This window comes from Cetorhinus maximus, chromosome 13 (assembly GCF_964194155.1).
Source record: "Cetorhinus maximus chromosome 13, sCetMax3.hap1.1, whole genome shotgun sequence".
Taxonomy (NCBI): domain Eukaryota; kingdom Metazoa; phylum Chordata; class Chondrichthyes; order Lamniformes; family Cetorhinidae; genus Cetorhinus; species Cetorhinus maximus.
The window spans coordinates 95,130,296-95,155,975 of NC_135891.1; the positions used below are offsets into that span (position 1 = coordinate 95,130,296).

Below are 25,680 nucleotides of genomic sequence, written 5' to 3' on the forward strand. Positions count from 1 at the left end.
TACAAGTGTTTGAGGTGACTGCCTCAAGGGCCATACTGCTCTCCAGTTGGCAGCCATTATTCAGATGAGGAGCTTGCTATTTAGGAAACTACGAACATAAGTTGAATCTCACCATCAAATTTAAATGATATTGGCCCTAGACAAAGAGCTAGTGAATCTGAGTCACATAATGTGTCCTAAATCAGTGCTGAGCATTCATAAATGGGGCAAAAAGTGGAGAATTACACAACAGTGCCAAAAAAAATCTACTTTGAAGCATCCAGAGCCAAGTCCAGAAGGGACCATTCCCTCCACAACATCTTGAACTTGAATGTCCATCATTGCTCCCAAAACCTGCTCCCTTTCCCACAGTACCTTCCCATGCAAGTAAAGAAGATGAAGCACTTGCCCCTTTGCCTCCTTCTTTCCAAGGTCTGGGACAATTCTTCCAGATGAAACAATGATTTACTTGTCCTTCTTTCAATTGAATACACTGTATTCGCTGCATGGTCATGGTGCTCTCTCCCCTGCATTGGGAGACCAAATGCAGATTGGGTGATTGCTTTGCTGAACACCTCCATTCAGTTCACAAGTGTGAATCAGAGTTTCTGTTCATTTTTCCATTTCACCATTTTAAATCGTTTACTCTCTCCTCAGCTCCCTACTTTCCAATAATGCTCAATGAAAGCTCAAGGAGCAGCACCTCGCCACCTGACAAGCTTCCAGACTCAACACCGAGTTCAATAATTTCAGATCATTAGCACAGCTCCTTTTACCTTGGGCTGCAGGTGCTGGTTAGGATTCTGTTGCTGCCATTTACAACTCAACCGCTAGACCAGTTTTTGTTTCTTTATTTGTCCTTTTATCATTGTCTTTTGCCTTATATCACATCACCCTAGTATCACACCACCCACATGTCACATCACTCCTATCTTCCACCATATCACAGACTTTGGGTGGAATCAGCCCAGATTTGCACTAAGTGCGGTAGCGGGCAGGAAAAAGGATGTTATACCTGTCGGCTGGGATGACGGCTTTTCATGCCGTATCGTCCCAATCCCGCCTCATCAGCCATGCATTCCTGGAAAACATGCTGTTTCGATGGCGGGCATTCATCTGCCATGCCATCACCTCTCTACTTCATCACGCCGGGCGCCATATTTAAAGTCCAGCTACGCGCACACCTCTCAGTGCGTCCAGCCCAGGATTGCTGTGAAGAAGACATAGCCCCGAAAGTCAGGAAGATTGCAGACCCCCGGTTTAATATTGCGTCCCTCGAGCACCTTTTGGACACAGTGGAGGCCCACCATGATGCCCTCTACCCCAGCTCTGGCCGCAGGACGGGCAGCAACCTCACTAATCCAGCATGGGAGGTGGTGGCAGTGGTGGTCAGTGCCAGTGCTCTGCAAAGGAAGACAGCCACCCAGTGCCGCTACAGGATGAATGGTCTCATCCGTTCCACCAGGGTAAGTCACTCATCTCATCACTCTCAACTCACACGCTCACAAACAACATCACACATCCACAGGGATCTCACACCTCAAGAGACAGCACCATTAACTCCCACACACACCCTGACATCTTTCTTATGCTCATATCAAGTGGAGCTCGTGTCCTCATCCTGTCCATGGCTCTGTTCACCAAACAAACACTCCATGCAGTGCCATGTGTCCTGCTCACACTCTCTCCACCTTTGTTCATGCAGGACAAGCTGGCACACAAGAAGAGGGAGAGGCTGCAGACTGGTGGAGGAATGTCTGAAATCAAGATCCTCACAGACTTTGAAAATAGAGCCATTTAGCTGGCTGGCAAGGATCTGGATCATTCCTGTGCTGACGTTGAGGTCGGTGGTGCTGACGTTGAGGTTGGTGGTGCTCTACGAAGTGAGGATCCAGCAGTGCAACATCCACCAGACAACCATGCTATGGTGACACTGCGCTCCTGAAGGGGTCAGGTGCTGAAGGCTGACAAAAGATCAGGTGCATTTAATGTTTCACATCTGTGTCTCTATGATATGACCCTGATCATGAAGCGCAAGCGAGCTGCCCTCGGCCAGACAGGAGTCAGGCACTCACAAAGGCTATGTGAAGATCTATGGAGTGTCCTCACTGCATGTCATCATCATCATCCTGGAATCGAGCGACTATTAGGGCCTTCGATGCATCTCCATGACTGAAGCCTTATCACAGAGGGTCTGTGCGCTGCTGTCAGCCTGGAGACTGGAGTCAAACGTTCGCAGATGAAATGTGAGGAATTATGGTGTCTCCTCACTGCATGTCGTCATCATCCTCCACAGACCTAGCAGCTATGAGGGCCTCCCGAGTGCACCTGCCTCATCGTTGTCATTGGTGTCTTTGAGGACCCCCTCACCCTCATCCCGGTTGATGTCCTCCTCATTGGAGGAGACGTCCAGCTCCTCCACCTCCTCCTCAGCCAGCTTGTCTCCCCGTTGCAGTGCCAGTTTGTAATGAGTGCAGCAGGAGACGACGATACATGACACCCTCTGTGGACTATATTGCAGGGCTCCACCAGACTGGTCCAAGCACCAGAACTTCATTTTCAGCTCCACCAAGTTGCGAGTTGCAGCATGAGCCTCGCTATACCTTCGCTCTGCTGCAGTCTGAGGCCGCCACACGGGTGTCATCAGCCACGTCCTCTGTGGGTAGCCTTTGTCCCCGAGGAGCCAACCCTGCAGCCTCTGTGGACCCTGGAAGACGTCAGGGATCTGTGACCGACTGAGAATGTAGGAGTCGTGCACACTCCCTGGAAACCTGCAGGATGCGTTTGTGGTGGTCACACACCAGCTACACATTCAGTGAATAGAAGCCCTTATGGTTGACATAATTCACTGCCTGTTGCCATGGAGATCTGAACACCACGTGAGTGCAGTCAATCGCACCCCGCACCTGTGGGAAACCCGAGATCTGGGAAAATCCAATCGCTCTTGCGTCCTGGCTGTCCTGGTCCTGAGTGAAATGCACAAAGTGTGCGTCCTCATGAAGGCGGCATCCGTGACCTCATGGTGGAGGGTCGTGAGATCCCACAGAGGTCACCTGTGGAGCCCTGAAAGGAGTCACTGCCATAAAAATTGAGCGTTGCTGTCACTTTCACAGCCACTGGCAGTGGATGCCCTCCGCCAAATCCTGCAGCAGGTGGCAGATGTAGGTAGCGGTATTGTCAATGGACTGGTATTCTAGAGCCCCAGGGTGCTCTGGGGATCCAGGTTTGAATCCCACCACAGCAGGTGGTGAAATTTGAATTCAATAAAAATCTAGAATTGAAAGTCTGATGATGACCACGAAACCATTGTTGATTGCCGTAAAAACCCATCTGGTTCACTAATGTCCTTTAGGGAAGGAAATCTGTTGTCCTTGGTCTGGCCTACCTGTGACTCCAGACCAACAGCAATATGGTTGGCTCTTAAAATGCCCTCTGAACAAGGGTAATTAGGGATGGGCAATAAATGCTGGGCCAGGCAGTCATGCCCCACATCCCATGAATGAATTTAAAAAAAAACCAACGCACCTCAACCTTCAAGTCTAACAGGAGACCCTTGTGAGCCCTGTGCAACGTTACTGTGCACTCACCTCTGAGCTTCATTCAAAGTCCAGCCACTAAGAGCACGCCTTTTATATGTTGTTGTGAAGCACGTCAGCGTGAGGATCCAGTGTGGGGGATGATTCTGGTGGGATGGGCTTATAATGATATACAAATATATTACAATGAGGTTCCCGATGTCCGATGGTGGGAAACGCGGCCTGCTATTGATGGGCAGAGTGGACGATTGCAAACTGGTTTAATGACATCGTGAAACCGATTTTTGGCCTTCTTGCCATATTGTCTGCTCACCGAGCCAAACATGCCCAACGTCAGCAGGCGTGGAAAATCCCGGCCCTTGTCTTTTGTTTATTGCTCCAAATCCCTCCACGGTCTTGCCCCTCCCTATCTCTCTAATCTCCTCCAGCCCGATAACCCTCTGAGATATCTGCACTCCTTTAATTTTGGCCTCTTGTGCATGCCTGATTTTAATCGCTCCACCATTGGTGGCTGCATCTTCAGCTGCCTAGGCTCCAGGATCAGGATTATCCTCCCCCTACCTTTCTGTCTCTATACCTCACTTTTCTCCTTTAAGACATTCCTTAAAACCTAAACCTACCTCTTTGACCAAGCTTTTGGTTATCTGACCTAATATTTCCTTATGCTTGGGGGTATCATACTTTGTTTTTCCTGCCAAGTGCCTAATTGGAACATTTTATTATATTAAAGGTGCTATATAAGTTGTTATTTCCAGCATTTTCTGTTTATGTCCCAGAACAAGCTGTTCATCTAAGGACTAAATATATTGTCTCTGAAGAACATTTAATTTGGACTTTCTTGAATAACCTATACAAGGATAAAACTAGAGCAATGCAACAGGATTGAAAGGAACAGTTTTTTACCTTCTGGATTCTCAGTGGGAAGAGCTTCACATCTGCTCTCACACTGCTGCATGGCTGCAGGCCTAAGGGATTCTGGACATTCCATGGATGGCTGACCAATGTATGTTAAACACTGGACCACTCGCATCTGCTGACCCAGGCCACACTGCACAGAACACTGAGGAAAGACATAAAATACAGATGTTATCCTAAGCATGTGTGGAGTAAAGCATCACATGATTGTTCAACAACAAGAGGAAAACAGTGAATCTTCTACAGCCTCATATATACCCCAGAATAAAAATTGCCACTATGTCATGTCCTGCATTAGTCATTAATCCAGAATGCAGTGAGGTACATTCTCTAAATGAGGTGCATGGCCAGTTAATCTGTTATTGGTGAGGCTGGTTGATAGCTGAATGTTGACCAGGTACCAGCAGGACTCCCAGTTGTTTTTCAAAAAGTGCCGTGGGGTGATTGGTGTCCGCCTGAGCAGACACAAAAGTTCCTTGGTTTAACATCTCATCCAGAAGAACTTGAAGAATGCTGCACTGATGTGTCAGCCTCGATTAGGTTCTCAGTTTCTGGAGTTGAGCTTGACTTCATCATCTTGTACTCAGTGATGAATGTGCAACTAGCTGAGCCAAGTTGATACCTCGATGTAGTGCTGTCGTGTCACCTTCCGAAGAAGAGGGTTCCTTAGCCATTTTAAGCCTTTTTTTTTATACCTAGATATGTGCCAGTGAGTTAAAATGGGGCCACAGCACCAATGACATAACTGAGCCAAAGGTTTGAGACGATGGAATGCTAGGTTTGGGAATGTCTGTTAAACACTGACACACACCCGAAAGCGTACAGCCTCTCAGAGGCTGGAAAAGAGGAATCGTTGGGGTTGCCTGCATCTGCATGTTGCGGCAGGCTTCAGAAGTCTTTCAGTTCATGCACAGGAGAAAAAAGGGCCAATTAATTTGTCAATAACCATAATTGGAGTACAGGACTTTGTGCAGTAGTAGACTTGGGCAATGAAGTTCTGTGTTAACTGGAGTCTCTGAGAAAGGAAGGCTGTTTTGGGGAACAGTTGAGAAATCCATTCTCGAGATGAAGATGAGAGATCAGAGCAGGATTAGACTGTACTGTCCTTCGAACCTGCTCTGCCATTCAGTACAACTGCTGCTGATGTTCTGCATCAATTCCACTTTCCCACCCATTCCCCATATCCATCGACTCTCCAAATCTGTCTCAGCCTTCAATATATTCAATGACAGAGCATCCACAACCCTCTGGGGTAGAGAACTCCAAAGACACACAACCCTTTGAGTGAAGAAATTTCTCCTCTTCTCAGTCCAAAATGATCGATATCTCAGAGACTGCGCCCGTGTTCTAGGTTCCCCAGCCAGGGGAAAGAACCTCACAGTGTCTACCATGTCAAGCCCCTTCAAACTCTTGTTTTTTCAATAAAATCACCTCTCATTCTCATAAACTCCAGAAACTCCAGAAAGTATAGATGCACTTTACTCAGCCTCTCATCATTGAACAACCTATGTTTCCATGTGATTACCTCCCATTCTTCTAAACTCCAGAAAGTATAGGCCCAATCTGCTCAACCTCTCATTATAGGATAACCCTCTTATCTCAGGAAGCAATCTGATGAACCTTTGCTGTACCACTTCCAAGGTGAGTATATCCTTCCTATATTGGGACCACAGCTGCGCATGGTGTTCCAGGTGTGGGCTGGAATTTTGTTGGGGCGACGGGGATCTTGGCCGCTGGCTGGAGAGCCAGCAAGAGCCCCACGTCATCTCTTTGTGGGAAGGCCCGATGCATCTTGCTCCACTCAGGCACTTAACAGGCCAGCAGTGGGTCTTCTCCCAGGATCAAGGATCTGGGGCTGGAAGTCCCACCCACCAAGAGCTGCTGGACAGTGGCCACCAGCTCTGTCGAATGGCTATGCTGTGAGACAGTGGCTGCTGCTAGTACGACACCCACCCAAGGCCCAGGATCATTGCTGGATCCCAGGCCAAAGGGAATGATGGCAGGAGGGGCTTAAAGGGTGGCGGTCATGGGGGAGGGATGGCAGCAAGAGCAGGGGGTGGCTCTCAGTGGGCCCCCCTCCCTTCCTAATGCCAGGTCCCTCAAACAGACACTGATCGACTTTGTAAGAGGGGCTCCCTCTGGGAGCCCACAAACAACCCTGCACCAGTTTGTTTGTCATACTCCCTGCATGGCGAACCTCCCACCCGCCCGCCACTGGGCTAATACCAGTGGCAGCGGGATGAGGCCCTTAAGTGGGCATCAATTTCCCACTTAATGGCCTCAATTGGTGGTGGGTGGGAAGGCCATCCATGGGTCTGCCCACAATGGACTTAATCGGGGTGGTGGTGGGAAGCTGCTGGGGTCCCGACCCTCCCACCTGGTTAAATGCCCTCCTGCCATCAAAATCAGCATAGGGGAGGGCACAAAATTCTGCCCCTGGTCTCAACAAAGCCCAGTACAATTGTAACAAGACTTCTTTATTCTTGTCCTCCAATCTCCTTGCAATAAAGGCCAACACGCCATTTGCCTTCCTAATTGCTTGCTGTAGCTGCCTGCTAACTTTCTGCTAACTTGTATGACCACGCGCAACTTTCTCTGAACATCGACATTTAAAAGTTTTGCGCTTTTTAAAAAAAATCCTGTTTTTTGATTCTTGCTGTGAATGTGAATAACCTCACGCCTCCCACACAATACTTCCATCTGCCATTTGGTTGTGCATTTACTTAACCTGTCTAATGGGGGGGGAAGAGCTTATGGTCGATCTTCCTGCTCCACAACAAATTGAGGACCTTAAGTGGCCAATTAGTGACAGCTTAAGGGCCTCATCCAACACCAGTGCTATTAACCCAGCTGCTGGTGTGGCATGCACAGCAGCGAAAGCTGTACGGCCAGCTTGTCATCTCCAGGGGGGGATGTTGCGGGGTGCAGGTTGAGGGGTTGGGTAGTCCTCGAGGCACTCATCGAGGGACTCAACATTGGGAGGGAGGCCCCGCTGAGAGCCACACCTCCCCTGCCCTTGCTGCTGATTCCCTGCACCCCTCTCTCCACGACCCCCACCCAATGGAACACTCCCCCAACTTATTTACCTATGGCATGCGTTGCTCTACATTTCTGGAACACCGATGTCTATCACAGAATCACAGAATCAGAATCACAGAATCACACAGTGCAGAAGAGGCCCTTCGGCCCATCGAGTCTGCACCGACATGTGAGAAACACCTGACCCACCTACCTAATCCCATTTACCAGCACTTGGTCCATAGCCTTGAATGTTATGACGTGCCAAGTGCTTATCCAGGTACTTTTTAAAGGATGTGAGGCAACCCGCCTCCACCACCCTCCCAGGCAGCACATTCCAGACTGTCACCACCCTCTGGGTAAAAAAGTTTTTCATCACATCCCCCCCTAAACCTTCTGCCCCTCATCTTGAACTTGTGTCCCCTTGTGAGTGATCCTTCAACTAAGGGGAACAGCTGCTCCCTATCCACCCTGTCCATGCCCTTCATAATCTTGTATACCTCGATCAGGTCACCCCTCAGTCTTCTCTGTTCCAACAAAAACAACCCACGTCAATCCAACCTCTCTTCATAACTTAAATGTTTCATCCCAGGCAACATCCTGGTGAATCCCCTCTGCACCCCCTCCAGTGCAATCACATCCTTCCTATAATGTGGCGACCAGAACTGCAGACAGTACTCCAGCTGTGGCCTCACCAAGGCTCTATACAACTCCAACATGACCTCCCTACTTTTGTAATCTATGCTTCAATTGATAAGGGCAAGTGTCCCATATGTCTTTTTCACCACCTCACTAACATGCCCCTCCGCCTTCAGAGATCCATGAACACACGGGCCAAGGTCCCTTTGTTCCTCAGAACTTCCTAGTGTCATGCCATTCATTGAATACTTCCTTGTCAAATTACTCCTTCCAAAGTGCATCACCTATCCTTCTGGCAGCAGCCACAGTCTCCTCAGTGGCGCTGCTGAGCACAAGGGCTGCTGGCCTCTGATTGGCTGGCAGTTCTTGGTAGGCGAAACTTCCATCCCCAGGGTCTTGGTTCCAGGGTAAGACCCACTCCTGGCCTCGCCACTGCCTGATTGGCTTGTGGTTTGGCAGGCCCTCCTGAAAAGAGGCAGTGTAGGTCTCTTGCTGGCTCTCCAGCCAGCAGGTGAGACCCCTGATACCTCAACAAGATTCCGTTCTATATTTCTTTGCAGCATCTTTGTGTCCTCCTCACAGCTTACCTAGATATATTTTGAATAACCCCAATATCTTTGCCTCTATTAATTTGCTTGTTGGGTTCCTCCAAATACCTATCACTTTTTTGACTTCAAAGAAAAACAGAACAGAGGGGACCTAGTTTTGTAGAAAGTTTTTTGTAACTATTTTGTGTGTGAAATAATGGAATTGTTCCACAAGTTACCTGAAATAACTTTTCAACTTGAACCTGGAGTTGAATTAATAAAAAAAACTTTACTCTATGGGACCTTATATCTTCATTCTACTTACAACCTTCTTTGTGCACAGAGTAACCTTATTTCCCTGGAAGGAGCAACAACTTATCTTGTTAAATGATTACCGGGCTCCATTCTCCCGCTACCCAGCGAGGGAGTGGACATCGCTGTGAAGTACATCGTATGCGAGTGGGAGGTTTGGAGTCCGCAGGGCAATGGGAAGCTGGAAATGTCACGGTGTAATCACTGTTCTTGCAAAGTACAATACGATGCCGATTACCTATTCCACAACTTGGTGTGCACTGTTAATAAAAAGAGAAAGACACTCTAAAATTTTGAAAGATGTTGCACATTTTACTGTGATTCATTTTATCATATAAGCTGGATGCTGCCATCAAAAGAAAATTAAGCCTCGAAATGTCTCTACAGTGTTTATGGGACACAATTTTTATTCACCTGGTGGACTCCTCTCTATCCAAAGTTCCAGGAAAATGGATTTCACATCCTGAGGACAGAGACTTGTGTCAGAAATAGAACAACTTGGGCACCTCCTTCAGCAGGGAAGGGAGGGGTTTGACAGCGGAGTCCGATTGTTGCACTAAGTGTATGACTGCAACTGCCACAAAATGAAGACAAATTCCATAAATGGTGTGGCTTTCTCTGGAGTTTGATTTTCCAAAAAGCAATTAGCCACTTTGATCGATCTCTTTCAAAAATTAGCTCTAAATTGGGGGTTGCACTAAAGTGCAGAGTTGGAGGAACACACAATTCTTGGAGGGTTGACAGAGGTTGAAGGAGGTTCCTGAGATAGGAAGGGGCACGGCTATGGGGTGATTTGAATATAGGATGACAATTTTAAAACTAAGGCATTAGTGGACTGGGAGCAAATATAGATCAGTGAGCACAGGGATGACAAATGAGTGGGATTTGGTGCATGCTAGGATACGAGCAGCAGAATTTGGGATGAACTCAAGGTTATGGAAAAGTCAGAAGAGCATTGGAACGGTCAAGTTCGGAGATAACGAAAGCATGGATGAGGATTGCTGCAGCATATGGGAAGGATCAAAAAATATGGTCAGAACCTTTGATTTTACCTTTGAGATTTTCTTTCACACCCTAGAGTGCATATCAACAGTCTGGAAATATATCTGTCTTGAGTTCTGTTCAGTCCTCAGAATTAGAACAGAAATTGCTAACAATTTTTCTGCTTTCTCTTCTAGTACATATATATTCTCAGTTCCACTAGTGCTAATTTCTCTCATAGCTTCATCCTCAAAAATCTGATTTCTCACTTCAGTGGTCCTGCAATCTCTTCAGCCATTCCTTCTATAATTTTTTAAGGCTTGTATAAGACCGTACTATTTTCTATTATATACCTGCTTGTCCTTTTCCATAATTACCCCTTCTCACCCATGATGTACCCCGACATTCATCTGCCCACTGCAAATGTGCATAAAAGATGTAACGTGCAACTGGAGTGTACTCTACCTGGAAGCACCCAAACCCACCTGTCTTTGCAGCCCAGGTGTTGACATTCAAGCACTGGAGGCAGAAACTGGAGTAAGAAACACTGGCCTGCCCAACCCACTCCCTTCCTGTGCAATTTGTGGGGCAAGGAAGCAGGGGGAGAAACACGGTGGTTCTGGGATCCACCTCAAACTGTAGGGTTTGTGTCGCAGTTCCACTCCTTCCACTGACCTGAATTTCTACCCTAAAAGGAATAACTTGTTTTGACTTACAGTTAAATACCATTGAGTAGTATTTCTTTGACTATCAATAAACAAACTTCATAATGATTGGACACTTCAATCCTATAATAAAGTATACATTACCTCAGACCAATCAAGAGGAACCCATTCAGGTGGACAGGTGTGGTTATTGCAGCTTTCCTTTATCAAGGGGCGTTCACTGATACAGTAACTATCATCCAGTACTTTTTGTTCAGAAGCAGTGACTTTTTGGACACATACGACATCCCGAGTGCGAAGCCCACCATTACAGGTCCGACTACACTCAGTCCAGTCACCTACAATCCAGCTGAAAAAGTGGAAAATATAAAATGAATTGATGTTTATGTATAAACCCATAAATGTGAGGACAAAAGCACCCAAATAACAGTGCACTCTTCAAATATCTGAAATCAATATTATGTGGCTTTGATGATTGTCTAATTCACATGGGTAAAATCCTGGTTCTTCCAGAGTCACAACAGTCAGTCTAGTGACTAATGCACTTTGTGTGTTTGTCTCTGAAACTTGTATCTGCTGTCAGGTCAGAGAAATCTGAATAGGATGTTCATGGCTGCTGAAAATTTAAGCCCCGATTTTAACCATCAGTGGGAGTTGGGCAGTTCAGTGACAAGGCAAAAACCAAACCCTCGACTTCTACAGTGTGAGGCCCAGGCAATTTTAACTACCAGGCTTCATCTGTGTGGCTAGTTGCATAGACGAAATGGGTGAGAAGCAGCAGCTGGCTGGCGGTCAGAGTGGAATTTTTGGTGGTCAGTGCCCACCAGCTGACACCAAAGGAATGGCCACAGATTAACAGGGCAAGTCATCAGGAAGGGGTTTCAAAGGCTCTCATTCTCGGGGGGAGGGGAGAGGCTGTGGAAAGGCTCAGGGCAAAGGAGGCCTTTGGGACAAAATTTGTTCTTAAAATTAAAGGGAGTTAAATTTAATAGATAATGAAAATGCGAGCAGGAATTGTGATACAGGAGGAACCTGGGCCTGTTACTGCTGATGCAGGCAGAATGGCAACTTTGTGCTACATGCAAATTAACATGACTGAAGTGTGCAGCCAGTGATAACCAAGCAGGTGAGTAGCTGCATACCCCAGTTGGAGGTCTAAAGTGTAAAAGGGTAGCTTCAGTCACAACTAGCCTGTACCACTTAAAGCCAGCTTTCACCTCTTGAAAAGGAAGTACATTGTTCCTGGAGCAGGCGCTGGAAGTCATTCTCCAACCTATTCTGATCTGAGAAGGACAGAAAAATGACACAATTTGGGAGGGCGTCAGCTCCAAGAGCTGAATTTTCTCTCTGGGGGCGAAACCAGGAGTTGAGAGTGATTCTGGGTTTGTCCTTGGTGGGGGAAGGGGGAAGGTGGGGGGAAGCAGGCACTGACCTGGGATTTTGATGGAGGTGCATCCCTAAATGGCATGGAGACAGTTTTGCTGCCCAATTAAGGGCAGAGGGCCAGCTCCCAAATCTGGAGGGCCAATCAGAGGCCTTCCAGGTTTAGAGGAGCAGAAGGCTGCGGTTGAGGGTGAGTAATTGAGCGGGAACTTCGACATGGAGGTGTCTCCTCACCAACTTTTTTGAAACTTGAAATAAAAACAGGTTCAGCCTCCAGGCCACAAGTGTGTGCTCCCAGACAGGCAGAGAGGGCTTGCCTGCAGCACTGGTCCCTCAGCCTGCCACCGGATGCCCACCTCCAGACAGCTAAACTGACCCCTGTCCCATTTGGCCTCCTTTAAGTGCACTTTACAAAGCTGCTAATGAGCTTGATTGACTTCCTGCCATGTGGGGGCATGGCTGATGCCGGGAACAGGGTCAGGAAATTGGCATGTTGGCTGGTGCTGGTATTTTCAGGCTTCTCAAAACCTCATCCTCATGACTTACCCTGTTGTTGAGTTTGCTTCTGTTCCTGCTGTTGGTGGGGCCCAACAGTTTAGGCCCAAGATTTTCTAACATTACACTGAAGGCCTTGGTGTGGAGGAGGTGCTGGAGGGAAGAGATGTGCTCTATCCACAGAGCGCCAGGAGGCCCTCCAGACAAACACTCAGAAGGCAGTGGGACCATGGAGCCATGGCAGTCAGGGCCAGGGGTCCATTCCCGAGGACTTGTTGCAGCGCTGCAAAAAGGTCAATGACCTCACATGAGTGATCAAGGTCAGTGAATGCACCTTTAAATGTCATATCACACCAACTACACCACTAGCCTCAGATAATAGTCAATGCACCATAGCCCATCACTCATCTACCACCAATCTCCATCAATCAGGACTCATACCTAACATTCATAGCTTCATTTCACCCTCACACATAGCACTGCTCTAAGCCTCACACCTAAATATCATGGCTTGCGCACACTGCCATTAATGGCTGCATCAGCCAAACACATTGCATGATACTCACTGACACACTTCTCTCTCTCTTGCAAGACAAGGAGGTGCATAACCAGAGGTGGAAGATGTTAACCAGTGGGGGACAGGCATGGCTGCATGTCTTCAGAATAGACAGTGCTCACCATCATTTGAGCGGCTCTAGCTGAGGAATGAAATGAGCAAAGATGATGATTTCCTCACACCTAATCCTCCTTCTCACTCAGTTCCCCCTCATCCAACAATCCCCGTGTTCCATATCCTCTCACCACAATTCCACCCTGTGCCTTTCTCCTTTCAGATACTCAAGAAGTGCAACCTGACCAGGCAGTGGTGGCAGACCAAGAAGACAGTGATGATGACAAAACACCCTCACTCAATCACACACTCGCAGTCATCAGCTTTGGACACTGCGTGTGTTTAATGAATGTGTGTAATCTGGAGGTTAGCTCAGAGGCGGGATCTGCACTTGACGAGACATTGGACACAAGTGGCCTGCAGCCAGGGCAGGGAACATGGGTAGTGCAGGTGCCAGCTTCATGAAGCGAACGTTTGCACACATGTTCTGCTGGAAAGGACTCTAGATGAGGGCTTTAATGCAGTAGCCTAGGGAGAAGGCTGATGGTTATGCACTATGAAATGCTTGGTGCAGTGGCAAGCCTGCCGGAAAACCTGCATGCAATGTGAAGGAGCGTGCAAGAGTCTGACACCAACTTGACACAGAACTATGTGCAGAGCTTGAAGTCCGTCCTGTTCAGCGTGGAAATGGTGGCCGACTCCATAGCACACTTGAGGACCCAACCATCATAAGCGTCTGATGCTTGATGTCTCAGCTTTCATTGCAGCACCAAGAGAAGCCACCCAATATTCGAGTGCTGCAGTGGAAGTCCAGGCTTCTGTCACATAAGGTCAGCTTGCTCCAAGCTCAAACTGCTGCCGGACTGCTGCCAGACTTGCTCTTTTCTATTGCCCTGCTCTCAGCCACACCCTTCAATACCACTCTCTTCTTCACCTTTCCCTTTAAACATAGATTCAATGTGTTTGACTTTAATTCAATTATGTCCACCAGTTATCCGCACAGTTTGAAAGCATCTTCTGGAGGAAGAATATGCTGCCTTCAATAATTTGGTGTAAGAAAATCATGGAACGATAGATGGGGGGACATTCAGTCCATCACGCTTGTGCTCGCTCTTTGATGGATCTCTTCAGTTATAGCCCCATTCCCCTCCTCTTTCTCCAGAGCCCTGCAAATCTTTCCCCTTCATGTAGTTATCCGATTCCCTTTTGAAAGTTACGATTGAATCTGTTTCCATCACCCTTTTAGGCAGCACATTCCAGATCATGAAAACATGCTGCATAATTATCTCTGAATCAATTTGTGGAAAGAAAATTCAAATTTGAAAAAAGTACATTCAAGCTTTGTAAGGGCAACCAGAACATCAACCAGCGACAGAAGTGATTGTGCAAAAAGTAAAATGGGACCAGATCTTATGAACCATGATAACTGCCTTATTGCCACTTCTCTCAGTGGGCGCGGAAGATGCCCTATTTATTGTTACTCAGTGAGATCAAGCATTTATCAGATGACATTTTACCAGTTCCGTTGAGCTTGTGATAGTGTGACACAGCAGTAACATTTGCTCTAAGTGTTGACCCAGTTCTTAGTCCCTGTGTTACTTACACTGATGTACATGGCTCAGTGTTGCAAGCACGTTGTTTTTCTGGAAGCTTGTTTTCACTGTTACAGTAATGGGCAGAAACAACAGAATTATCATCCAATTTCTTGCACACAACAGCCTGTGCCTGTATACCTATATAGAAATGATAAAATTTGACAATCAGTAACTTGAACAATGCACTATCAGTACTGGAGATCACTGTTTTAAAACCATATGGTTACAGGTCATTAGTTCTTGTAATTTCTATGCAATCTTATTAATGTGACCCTGGAGTTAATCTGCAGAATAAGGAACTAACGGAAACACAATTAATTGGATTGTGTGTGCTTTATTTTCTTTCATTGCTTATTTTGGCATATTCAACCCAAATTCATAACTACGGCTAAAAAATAATAGGGGAATTTTACAATCTGACAGCTTTGTTGTGTGTTTGTTGGAGGGGTAGGTAGGGAAGACAAGGGGGTAAATGGTGTTGTAAACTCCTGGGTGACTGCACAGGAATCACACGGCCTGTGGATCATTGGATGCTGTGTCACTCATGACATGAGGGCTGCAGTAAGGCTTCAAAATTTCTATGAACTCAGCAGGCCTGCAATTTCCCCGAGCATTGCTCAAAAATGGTCAGGCCAAAAGTAGATTCATCTCACTGAGTTTTGTCTCCTTTAAGGCAGTAAGCACTCAGAACCTCGTACGTTATAAACAAAATGCCTGCAGCACAAGTAAATTAAGTAAAAGAACTGAACTTTCAGCATACTGTGCAGTCAGCTTATTTTAGCTGGCTGCATATTCCTGTGCACATTGTTGGTGTGTGTGGGATGTATAATCAGCCCCGATATATTACATTAAATAAAAGCACATCTTCTGACCTTCTAAGAGCAAAGCCATGCAAGATAGGAACATAGAAACATAGGACTTAGTAGCAGGAGTAGGCCATTCAGTCCTTTGAGCCTATCCTGCCATTTCATAAGATCATGGTTAACCTGTGGTCTCAACTCCACTTTCCTGTCTGCACCCGCCCCCCCATAACCCTTGACTACCTTGTCTATCCAAAATGTATCTAACTCTGCCTCAAATAAATTCAATGACGCAGTCTCTACTGTTTTCTGGGGAAGAGAATTCCATAGACTGATGACCCTCTGAGAGAAAACATATCTCCTCATCTCAGTCTTAGAAGGGAACCTTCATTCTTAAACTGCATTTCCTAGATTTGCCAGTCAATATTATATTATTAAAATAAGTATGTCGATTCACTATAAACACTTCCTCTGAGCTTTCCCATGCTAACTGTGCCCACACCCATCTGTTACATTTGCAATTGCCTGTGATACCTATAAGGGGCTCTGTGGTAGGCTTTCCCAATGTAGTGACTAATCTGTCATCTTTTCAGTTACAAACTTGTGATGGCGGACATCATTCTGTAAGAACACAATCTGGCCACAGGGTGGATTTTTCCAACAAATGACTCAAAATAATTTTTTGGAAAAATTTTCATCTGAAAATGTTTTGATTTGCCTTTTTTTTTACTCTCAGTAACTGAAGTTTCTGGTGCCCAAAATAAGGATTTAAACAAAGTAAACATTTTTAGGAAAAGCATTTTTCAAAACAAGATTAAACTTTTTAATTGAATTATCATGTTGTTTAATGCCTCCATTAATGTTTTACTCAAAAGAATTAGCCTTTTTCAGATCGGATTTAATATGTTTTCCCAGGATTGTGATGCTATGAGCTGAATTGGATTGTGCTGTTTACCCAAATTTCGATGATGTGTCAATACTATTCAGTCAGCTGTCTGTCACTGTCACTTTCAGTCACTTAAAGTATTTAAAGAGGAGGTAGATAGATTTTTGAAATATCAGGAAGTTGAGGGCTATGAGGAGCTGACACGAAAGAGGAGTTGAGGCCTGGGGCAGATCAGCCATGATCTTATTGAATGGTTGGGCAGGCTTGAGGGGCCAAATGGCCTACTTCTGCACCTATTTCTTATGTTCTTATGTACTGATGGAGTATCTTTCTTTAACTTCTAGCAGTTTCTGCTCAGTTGTTTTCCAAAGTTATTTGAAGAAAAGCTAGAAGGCACGTTTCAAGCTATTCAGTCAAAAGGCCACATGGCCCAGAATATTTTCGGAGCAGCTCCTAGGAAATTCTGAACTTATGCCCTTCGTTGAAAAAGACACCAGTAGAATTATAATACCATCTTGCCTTTGATTTGTTGTTGGTCAGAAAAGCTATCTGTTAATTCCTTACACTCGATGAAGCAGAGGTTCTAATTCCTAACTCCTATTTATTGTCACAAAAATTGTTAACATATTTATTGACATGAATGGACTCATTGCATGAGTGAACCAAAAGTCAAATGTTCAATAAAATTAAATGAGATATGTGGAATATGAATTTCAGTGCCGGTGCAATGCCAGGTATGTAGGCCATTACATCCCAATAACTGGTGGATCATATCAAATAGCATGGCCCTTCGGCTGTTTGCAGTAGGGAAGTATTTACCATACACAACCAGTCCACGTTTGCAAAACTCAAACCTCATAACGTTTGATGTTGTTCCATGACTGGGCAGCACTTGCTGAACAATCTCGAGTGTGCTAAGAATTACACTCACAACCAATTTAAGATTATCAGTCAGGCTCACAATGTACTTATGCTTGCTAGAAGCCACATATATTCATAAGCAGGGACCTGTCCTCGAAGGCAAAAGGAATATGTCCAGACACTTTAAAAAAATGCGTTCATCCCAGAATAGCTATTCATGATCATAAGCAAAATATACTTGACATTCTCTAGCCATCATTAGTGTTCACATCTTGCTACTTCGTACCTCCTGCACATATTGCAGTGCACTTGGACCATGGAAAATATTGCCATTCATAGCTTGCCTGTGTGTCACCACTGACTGTGTGTGTGATGGGTGCATTAAACTTGTAATGAATACTCTGATTTTCCTCTTGTACCAGCACCTGCATGAAAAATGAAAAATAATGTAAGGCAAATTCTGTATTTTTGGTTGTTTGGATACTTATTAAATCAAAACAATAATTACCTTCTCCAGATTTAATTTATTTTAATACTCAAGACACCTAACTTCCAAGATATGTCATCACTGTGTAAAACAACTGACTGCTACACTATTTGCTTGATGCATCACATTCCCCATCAACAACAGGAGCAATTCTGTATGGAACCCCTGAAGTCCCACATAACAGTGGAAGGATCGATTTCATGAAGGACAGTGGTGAACTGTTTGGCCTTTTGCAAGTGTCTACCATTTGCTCTGCCCTTCAAATTGCCCTCATTTTCTTTGCCATATAGGTATTCAGGGACAGATTTTAAAAGCATTTATATGTGAAAAATATTTAATTTACTACGAAACTGAAAAGTATTCACCAATGAAACCTGTAAATGATTCAGCATGATTATTTTAAGTCATTTTCAGTCATTTTAAACCAGGTTACTCGCAGCTGGAGGACTGCTGGACAACTGGACCCTCATTTTAAATTGTTATTGTCTGCTCTGAACCATTTTCAGCTTTGTTAATAAAACTGCCCCAGGTTACCACTCATAAATGCATTCACAAGTATTCTTTATAATGGAAAGTAAAAATGATTACATTTCATCGTGCTGGGCCAAGGAAATTTTTACCTTTGCGATTATGCATTTTAGCGGAAACTTGAACTTAACTCAACAAATACAATTTTGGGCCCATTTTGGCCACAATTTCCTAATTGTTCCCAAAACCGAAACTCTACCCCACCATTCACACAACATGAACACTACAACTACAAGACCCACACTAATAGGTAGGATAATTTAAATTTATTCCTAAATGAGATACATTTGAAAGGTTTAATGAAACATTGATGGAATTTGTTGTACTTCTAAGTTTCTTATTTGCATTTTACCAAGGTGACTAAGAACCTGCTGCGGTTAATTAACTTTACTAAATTGCTCATGTATCTGTTAAAATTCACCTGTCTTACTTAAACTATTAATAATCAAACTTCAATAGAAAGAAATGATTACCATAAGAAAGAGACTTGCATTGGTAGGTCCCAATGCTTCTAGACACTCTGGCTCATCATCGGGCCTCTTATAGTGGAAAGCAGTTCCAGCAATATCAAACCGCTGTGGTGTATCTATGGACCAGCCACCATTAATAAAGTATTCTTCACCATCAGACTTCAGTGCTTAAAAGGAAGTTTAATATTAATTAAAGAAGGTTTCAATATGCATTCTATTAGTTGGTTGAAAGCCACTGTCTTACACTCCTAAAATACAACAGCGACTGAATATAACTCCATCATCTTCTGCCCTGCCAATCCCACCAGTCGTCTCCCCCTATTTCCCGAATAAGATATAATGTCACTGATTACCTCTGCCTCGTTCTTCATCTGAAGATAGACATTGAAAGTATGCATGTTATTTGACCATGGTAAGGTATCACAACTAAACCCAATTCTGTCATCATTCCACATACACATTTTTACCCAGGTGAACTACAACCTGCTGTGATTAACAACCAAGCACTTTCCAGCAGGAGACCATATTGATATAAATTTTAACACAACTCTTCTTTTGGTTTGCTACAAAATAATGAAATCAGGGTGAAAATTACACTAAATCATCTGAAGACTTTATTAAGTGATTCCATAGAAGCATTAGGAATCAATTGAGAGAACTACAGCTGTATGCTGCTACTAAAAATCCTGGGCCAACAGCCCTCACAAAAGCATTTCTTGGTTTTGAGGATGGGTCAGAACTTAACACACCTCAGTTGACATTGTCTACAGAAGATAGAGTAGGTGCTTCTGTTACGAAAGGAATAAAAGTAGTGGAGCCAGGGGATATTGTATGTGGGGAGGGAAACACAGGGGCTCTGACTGTGCTTACTAGAAACATTGGAGTCTTTCCAAGATTATGCTCCATCAAGTCAAGCATGGGAAAGAAATCTATTTGCAGCTGTGTAATCAAATCTAAGGCAACCAATTAATAGAAAGTAGTGGTGCTGAAACATTTCAATTCTTCACTTATAAAGTTGGACAAATGAGGGGCAAGCACAAAAGATGAGAGGCCCTCAAGAGGCATTTGCTGATGCTCTAATTACTTCATCATTCAGCATGTAGGAACAAGTACTAGAAGATTTAATGGGATATATTTTGAACTTGTTGGCCAGATATAAAACTGGCGTTGTGGATTGGCCAAATGGAAATGAAGATTGGATGGCTTCAATAGCAGTTTACTAATCCACAGCACCAGTTTTACATCTGGATGACACATTGAAAATATATGCCAATATTCTGGATTTCATGTTCAACAATGAGCCATAGATGATAGGTGACTTAGAGGCAACAGAGCACCTTTGGATCACTCTACTGTAAGGTTTAAAGTGTGAAGCTTCAGCAAGTTAATTTTTTGAACTATCTTTTCAAACAGTTTATTTTACAAGAATGAAGAGATACCTAGCAAATGTAAAATGGTAGATGGAAAGGTAGCTGTGTGAAGATGGAATGCCTTAAAAGTTGTGAAAGGTTATGAATCCTTACATATTTCTGAGGAAGAAGAGAATATAATGAGAGAAGGCAGCAATGGCTCCACATTAAATTAATTCAATAACTTTCACTCAAAAGAAGGTATTTTAAGGCTTGTAAATTGAGCAATATTTCACAAAAGGGCTGGTATAAGATGGATAAAAATGATAAGAACAAAAGGAGAAGCTAAAATACATTTGAAAAGGAAGATATTGGAAAATAGCCTAACTAGTAGAAAAGCACTTAGAGCTTAAGTTTGAAGTCAGAGGCCAGATAGGACTGTTGTTGAGTGACTGAAGCAGTGACAAGACCATAGCACAAGAGTCACACAGATACTCTAACTGTGAAAAGGCTGTACAGAACATAAAATTGAATCTTAACTACATTGCTAACACATCACAAAGGAGACAGTGCAAGCTAAAACAAAGTAACTCAAGGTGGAAAATGCACCAAGGCCAGATTTAATTTATTCCAATACACTAAAGTAAGAGTACTAAACACCTTTAATAATTCATTCAGAATGGGAAAAGTGCAGGATGAACCTGAGAAATATAGACTTGTGCATTTAACTTCTGTGGTGGGAAATGTAATGGATTAATTACATTAATTAATTAATGATGCTTCCATTACTCTTCTCTTAATGATCATGAGAACACTTGAAATGACGTCAAAGTTCAGAAGGTGAGTGTGGATCAACAGAAAACTAACTGAAAATACAAAGCTCTGTATATACCAGGCTTGTTTTCTCAGCACCCTCTTTAACAATAGCAAAGCAAGGACAGCTTATGCAAGCCAAGGAAAGTCGCTAAATTCTCTTCCACTTCCACTGCCTGAGGTGAATACTAGGGATCTCCTGGCAGGAGAGAGTGCTGAATACGGAAGCACACCAGCGTGCAGGGATTCTCGGCATGTTTGCCCTCTTGAGTCAGCGTTAACTCCGTTGGCTGGGTCATATGAGATGAATAGATGGTGGCCATATTCCCAAAGACGAGATATGACAAGTTTGCTACCGGCACAAGGCTAACAGGTTGCCCACCTCTGCGATACAAGGATGTCTGAAAAAGAGACTAAGTTGACCAGGATTGGAGCTGATGCATGGGAAGACTTTGCTGCTGACCCGAATGCCTGCAGACAAGCAGTCAGAAAGGTGCAAAAAATGCAGAGGACAAAACAAGCGAACAGATGGCAGAACAGAGAGCCCAGCAGAAGGAAAAAACATCAGCCAACCCTGGGCCAATGCCAATCATCCGTGCCAGCTGTGGAAGGGACTGCCACTCACAAATCAGTCTCTACAGCCACAACAGACAATGTTCAATCCAGAAGTGACATCACTCCAGGCTCAGTCCATCATCTCCTGAGATGGATGGATGCCTACAGAACATTTGATCTTCATGAGGGGACCCTACACCACTTGATAAAACGGAGATCATGTTTGAAAAAGCTGATTCAGATTTTTTTGAACTCGTCACTCGATCGGTGAATTTGGGAATCCAGTAGATATCATCTTCTTGGGTTTCCAATAAGCTGTCACTTGAGGGATTGTGCACAAATATTAGGTTTTATGGTGCACAAGGTGATATGGTGATCTGGATTGCAAACTGGCGAAAGGATTGTAAGTAAAGAATGATTTTAAATGGAGTAGTTCCTTTTTGGGGGTTTAGTACCAGTGGTCTGCCCCAAGGTTTAGTACCAGTTCCATTTCTATTTGTTAACGATCTGGAGCAGGGTATGGACAACAGTTATTAAACTTCTGAATGATATAAAGAATAGCAAAATTGCCTTGATGTTCAATGGCATTACCATTGCTGAATCGCCCACTATCAACATCCTGGGGGTTACCATTGACCAGAAACTGAACTTGTCTAGCCTTATAAATACTGTGGCTACAAGAGCAGGTCAGAGGCTTGGAATCCTTTGATGAGCAACTCACTTCCTGACTCCTCAAAGCCTGTCCACCATCTACAAGGCACAAGTCAGGAGTGTGATGGAATACTCGCCACTTGCCTGGATGAACGCAGCTCCAACAATACTCAAGAAGCTTGACAACATCTGGGACAAAGCAGCCCGCTTGATTGGCACCACATCCACAAACATTCACTCCCTTCACCACCGATGCACAGTGGCAGCAATGTATACCACCTACAAAATGCACTGCAGGAATGCACCAAGGCTCCTTAGACAGCACCTTCCAAACTTTCAGCCACTACCATCTCGAAGGACAAGGGCAGCAGACGCATGGGAACACCATCACCTGGAAATTCCCATCCAAGCCACTCACCATCTTGATCTGGAAATATATCGCCGTTCCTTCAATGTTACTGGATCAAAATCCTGGAACTCCCTTCCTAACAGCACTTTGGGCACCACATGGACTGTGTCAGTTCACCATCACCTTCTCAATTCGGGATGCACAAAAATGTTGATCTTGCCAGTGATGTCCACATCCCATGAAAGAATAAAAGGAAAACTACGTGCTAAATTTCTACCTAACCCTGGTGTTGATGGGTCTGGCCACATTGCTGCAGAACACTCTAGTCAGCTGGACAGTGCCGTACCACCTATCCTTCAAGGAAGCGTTTGTGCACAAAATCACCTTTGATCACAAGTCCATCAGGCACTGGTCCACATGCAATGTCTTTGAGGCCCTGCGGGAAAAGGACATAGTGGATCCTGTCAGATGATTCCCTGAACAGACTGTCAAAGCCATTTGACAGAATGCCTCATTGCCAGAACTTTCAAACAAGCACCAAAGTGTAGCTTGGCTAATGGTGGGACGGGCATTCCCTTTCAGACCCTTCCTGCATACCTGAAATCTCAATGGGCTGCATCTTACCTATGTCGGCGGGCTGGGCGGGAGTGGGCGCAGAACCGATCACTGCTCACAATCGGCTGCACGCCGCTATTTTACCTGGGTGGGCCAATTAAGGCATGCGCGCGAAAGAGCGCAGAAATCTCCCTGAGGCACGGAACTGCCTCAGGGAAGTTAAGTTGATATGAAACGTTTTAATAAAGGAGGAAAAAAATGTTTTAAAAGTCCCATCATGTGACAGTGTCACAAGAGCTGGGACATATTTGTGAATTTTGCAAAATGTAATTAATTAATTTATAAAACCTTCAGGAAACCTCATCCCACCCGTGGATGAGGTTTCCTGAAAAATGCGAAGGCTGCTTGGGCTCTTTGCCTGCCCGCCAACCTGAAGGTTGGACAGACAGCATGGCTAACAACTTTAATTGGTTTTTTAATGGCCTTAATAGCCCGCTGAACGAAATATCTAAATGACGTGCAATGATGTTGGGACGCATGCCTGATGTCATCGCGCATCATTTTGCGCGTTGGCATGTCGGGCCTGCCCACGCAAGCCAGCGGAAATATTTTGCCCAATGCCTCTGCACACTGCCCTCAAGGTGACTGCAATGGAATGTGCCTTTGGAAAGCAGGTCTAGAAAGAGGTGCAGTGGTTGTTGTTGACGCTCTTCCTAAGCAGCTCTGAAATGCAGAACGGAGGCCACTAAGGGCTGTTCCCTGGGACATACATTGAGATGAGCACCGACTGCTACAGGAGGACCAACAACTCGGTATGGTCTGCCCGAAACCTGCTAGTTTTCCAGTGCAAAGACTTGCTGTAAGACACACAAAAGCTTTGTGCAGCAGTCGCAAAGACTCATTGGGGAAAGGCCACAGTCTAAAGACTCCCAGCCGCCATAGTATACCAACAGACTGGAAGCTGTGTAAACTCTCTCAGGCTGTATGCAGCAGAGAATATTTGACATGAAATGTAAATGTAGATTGTAAATATAACCTGCAATGACAAATGTAGTGAGGCAACTCATGTATTCTATTTGAAGAAACTAGTCTGTATCGCGCTTTTTGTAAAGTCAAATTTGAACTGCCATAGAGTGTACTTTTGCAAATGTTATGATTAAAGTATATTTTTGAAAAAAGAAACAAAACTTGCTTTTTGGTATAAAGAAGCCAGATTGAAGATGTGTGGCATATGGATTGAGCTTAAAAGGTACAGGAAACAGATAGCACAGGAAACTGTTCAAAACTGTTCAGCTAGAACAGGAAGAAAACATAAACACAACTGCTCAGCTGCATGTTCTTAGGTGAGTTTAAAAAATCCTGTTTCATTCCACCTATTGATCTGTAGCATGTGCAAATGACATGGTCTTTGCAAGGATGCCAAGCTGCATGAATCAGATCTAAATGCAGGAGAATTACTTAATGACACATACTAGACAGGATCCGTGCAAATAAACATGGTAAAGTAAGAAGTGTATGGGACAGCCACTGTGGCTTTGGAATGTTGCCTAGGTAACAAATGCTGGCTGTTTCTCTTTGCGGGAGTGGTTTGTCTTCAACATGACCCCAAAGCTGCCTGCAATCTGCCTCTACACTTACGCTGCTCATAAGTGGAACATGTAAAAGTAGTTCATAGCATAAAACACAAGACAGGGCATCACGTCACAGAAGGTAATCATACCATTACACATCATGTTTGACATAGATGGACAGTCACTGTTTTACACAATATACATTTCTTCACTGAATCCTTCCAGTATTAATTTTATTTACTATTTTTGGATGCATGATGTTCACTTCTGCTCTTGACGGCCAGGCAGAGATGACAAGATTGGTGCAGAATCTAAGTCATACTAAAGCTGAAAAAGTTATTGCGTGATGCATCAGCGTCCTCTGTAGCAGTGATTGTTTATTCAAACCTTCCTACATACCAACTTCCTTTTGCTTCTCATTAATTTCCAGGGAAGCTCTTCTTTTGAGAACCATATTGTGAATTATACCTCAGACAATAATTATATGGTCAATTCTTGCTGGGCATTCCAAGTATCAAATGTGATTCTTTAACACTTCAAAACTTCTCCCAGACTTCATGCGGGCCTTGCCTTAGATGCGTTCAGGGATTTGCTTAAATATGTGAATGTTCATTGTTAAGAAGTTGCTTTAAGATCAGATTGGGAAAAGAATTCAAGCAAGGAAGATGCTAGGTGTGTGGCTATAATACCTCCGCTCAGTAAGGGAAAGAAGGGTAAACTAGGAAGGTAGGGGAGAAATAACAAAGGTAGATTATAATTTTCCAAAATCCTATGTAAAGGAAAATTAAATTGGAGGATAGTAATCTTCAAAACAAGAGATGAGATAAGCCTAAAATATGGACTAGTGGCCTTGGCTGTTTGTAAGCTACTAGGGATATTTAATACTTGCAGTTTATCCAGCTATTCAGACCTGGTACAGCAGGGTTTTATACTTCTTTTCCATGTTGAATAGAGATGCCATATTATCTAATCTCTGGTCCCCTAGCATAACTCTGCTTTTTTTTCTTCAGAATCAATTCTTTTCCCAGTTACCTCCAACAACTGTTCTATATTGACCTATGTTTCCACATCCATCATAATTTGTAAAAAAATGTATATATTTAAAATATCTCTGCCATACCTTCATCATCTACAATTAGACATCATCCTT

The 25,680-nt window shown here is 44.3% G+C and overlaps 1 protein-coding gene across 2 annotated transcripts in view; it reads right to left on the bottom strand.

Annotated features, from left to right (window-relative positions):
* Positions 1-25,680, bottom strand: part of adamts10 (ADAM metallopeptidase with thrombospondin type 1 motif, 10) — a 185,015-nt gene that overhangs the window by 5,988 nt on the left and 153,347 nt on the right. For both annotated transcript variants that reach the window (XM_078555843.1, XM_078555844.1), the window contains 6 exons: positions 18,691-18,854; positions 17,489-17,627; positions 14,664-14,793; positions 10,717-10,921; positions 9,010-9,186; positions 4,419-4,575 (listed from right to left, as the gene is read on the bottom strand). In XM_078555843.1, coding sequence (XP_078411969.1) covers positions 4,419-4,575; positions 9,010-9,186; positions 10,717-10,921; positions 14,664-14,793; positions 17,489-17,627; positions 18,691-18,854 — 972 coding nt within the window. The remainder of the gene's footprint in view (positions 1-4,418; positions 4,576-9,009; positions 9,187-10,716; positions 10,922-14,663; positions 14,794-17,488; positions 17,628-18,690; positions 18,855-25,680) is intronic.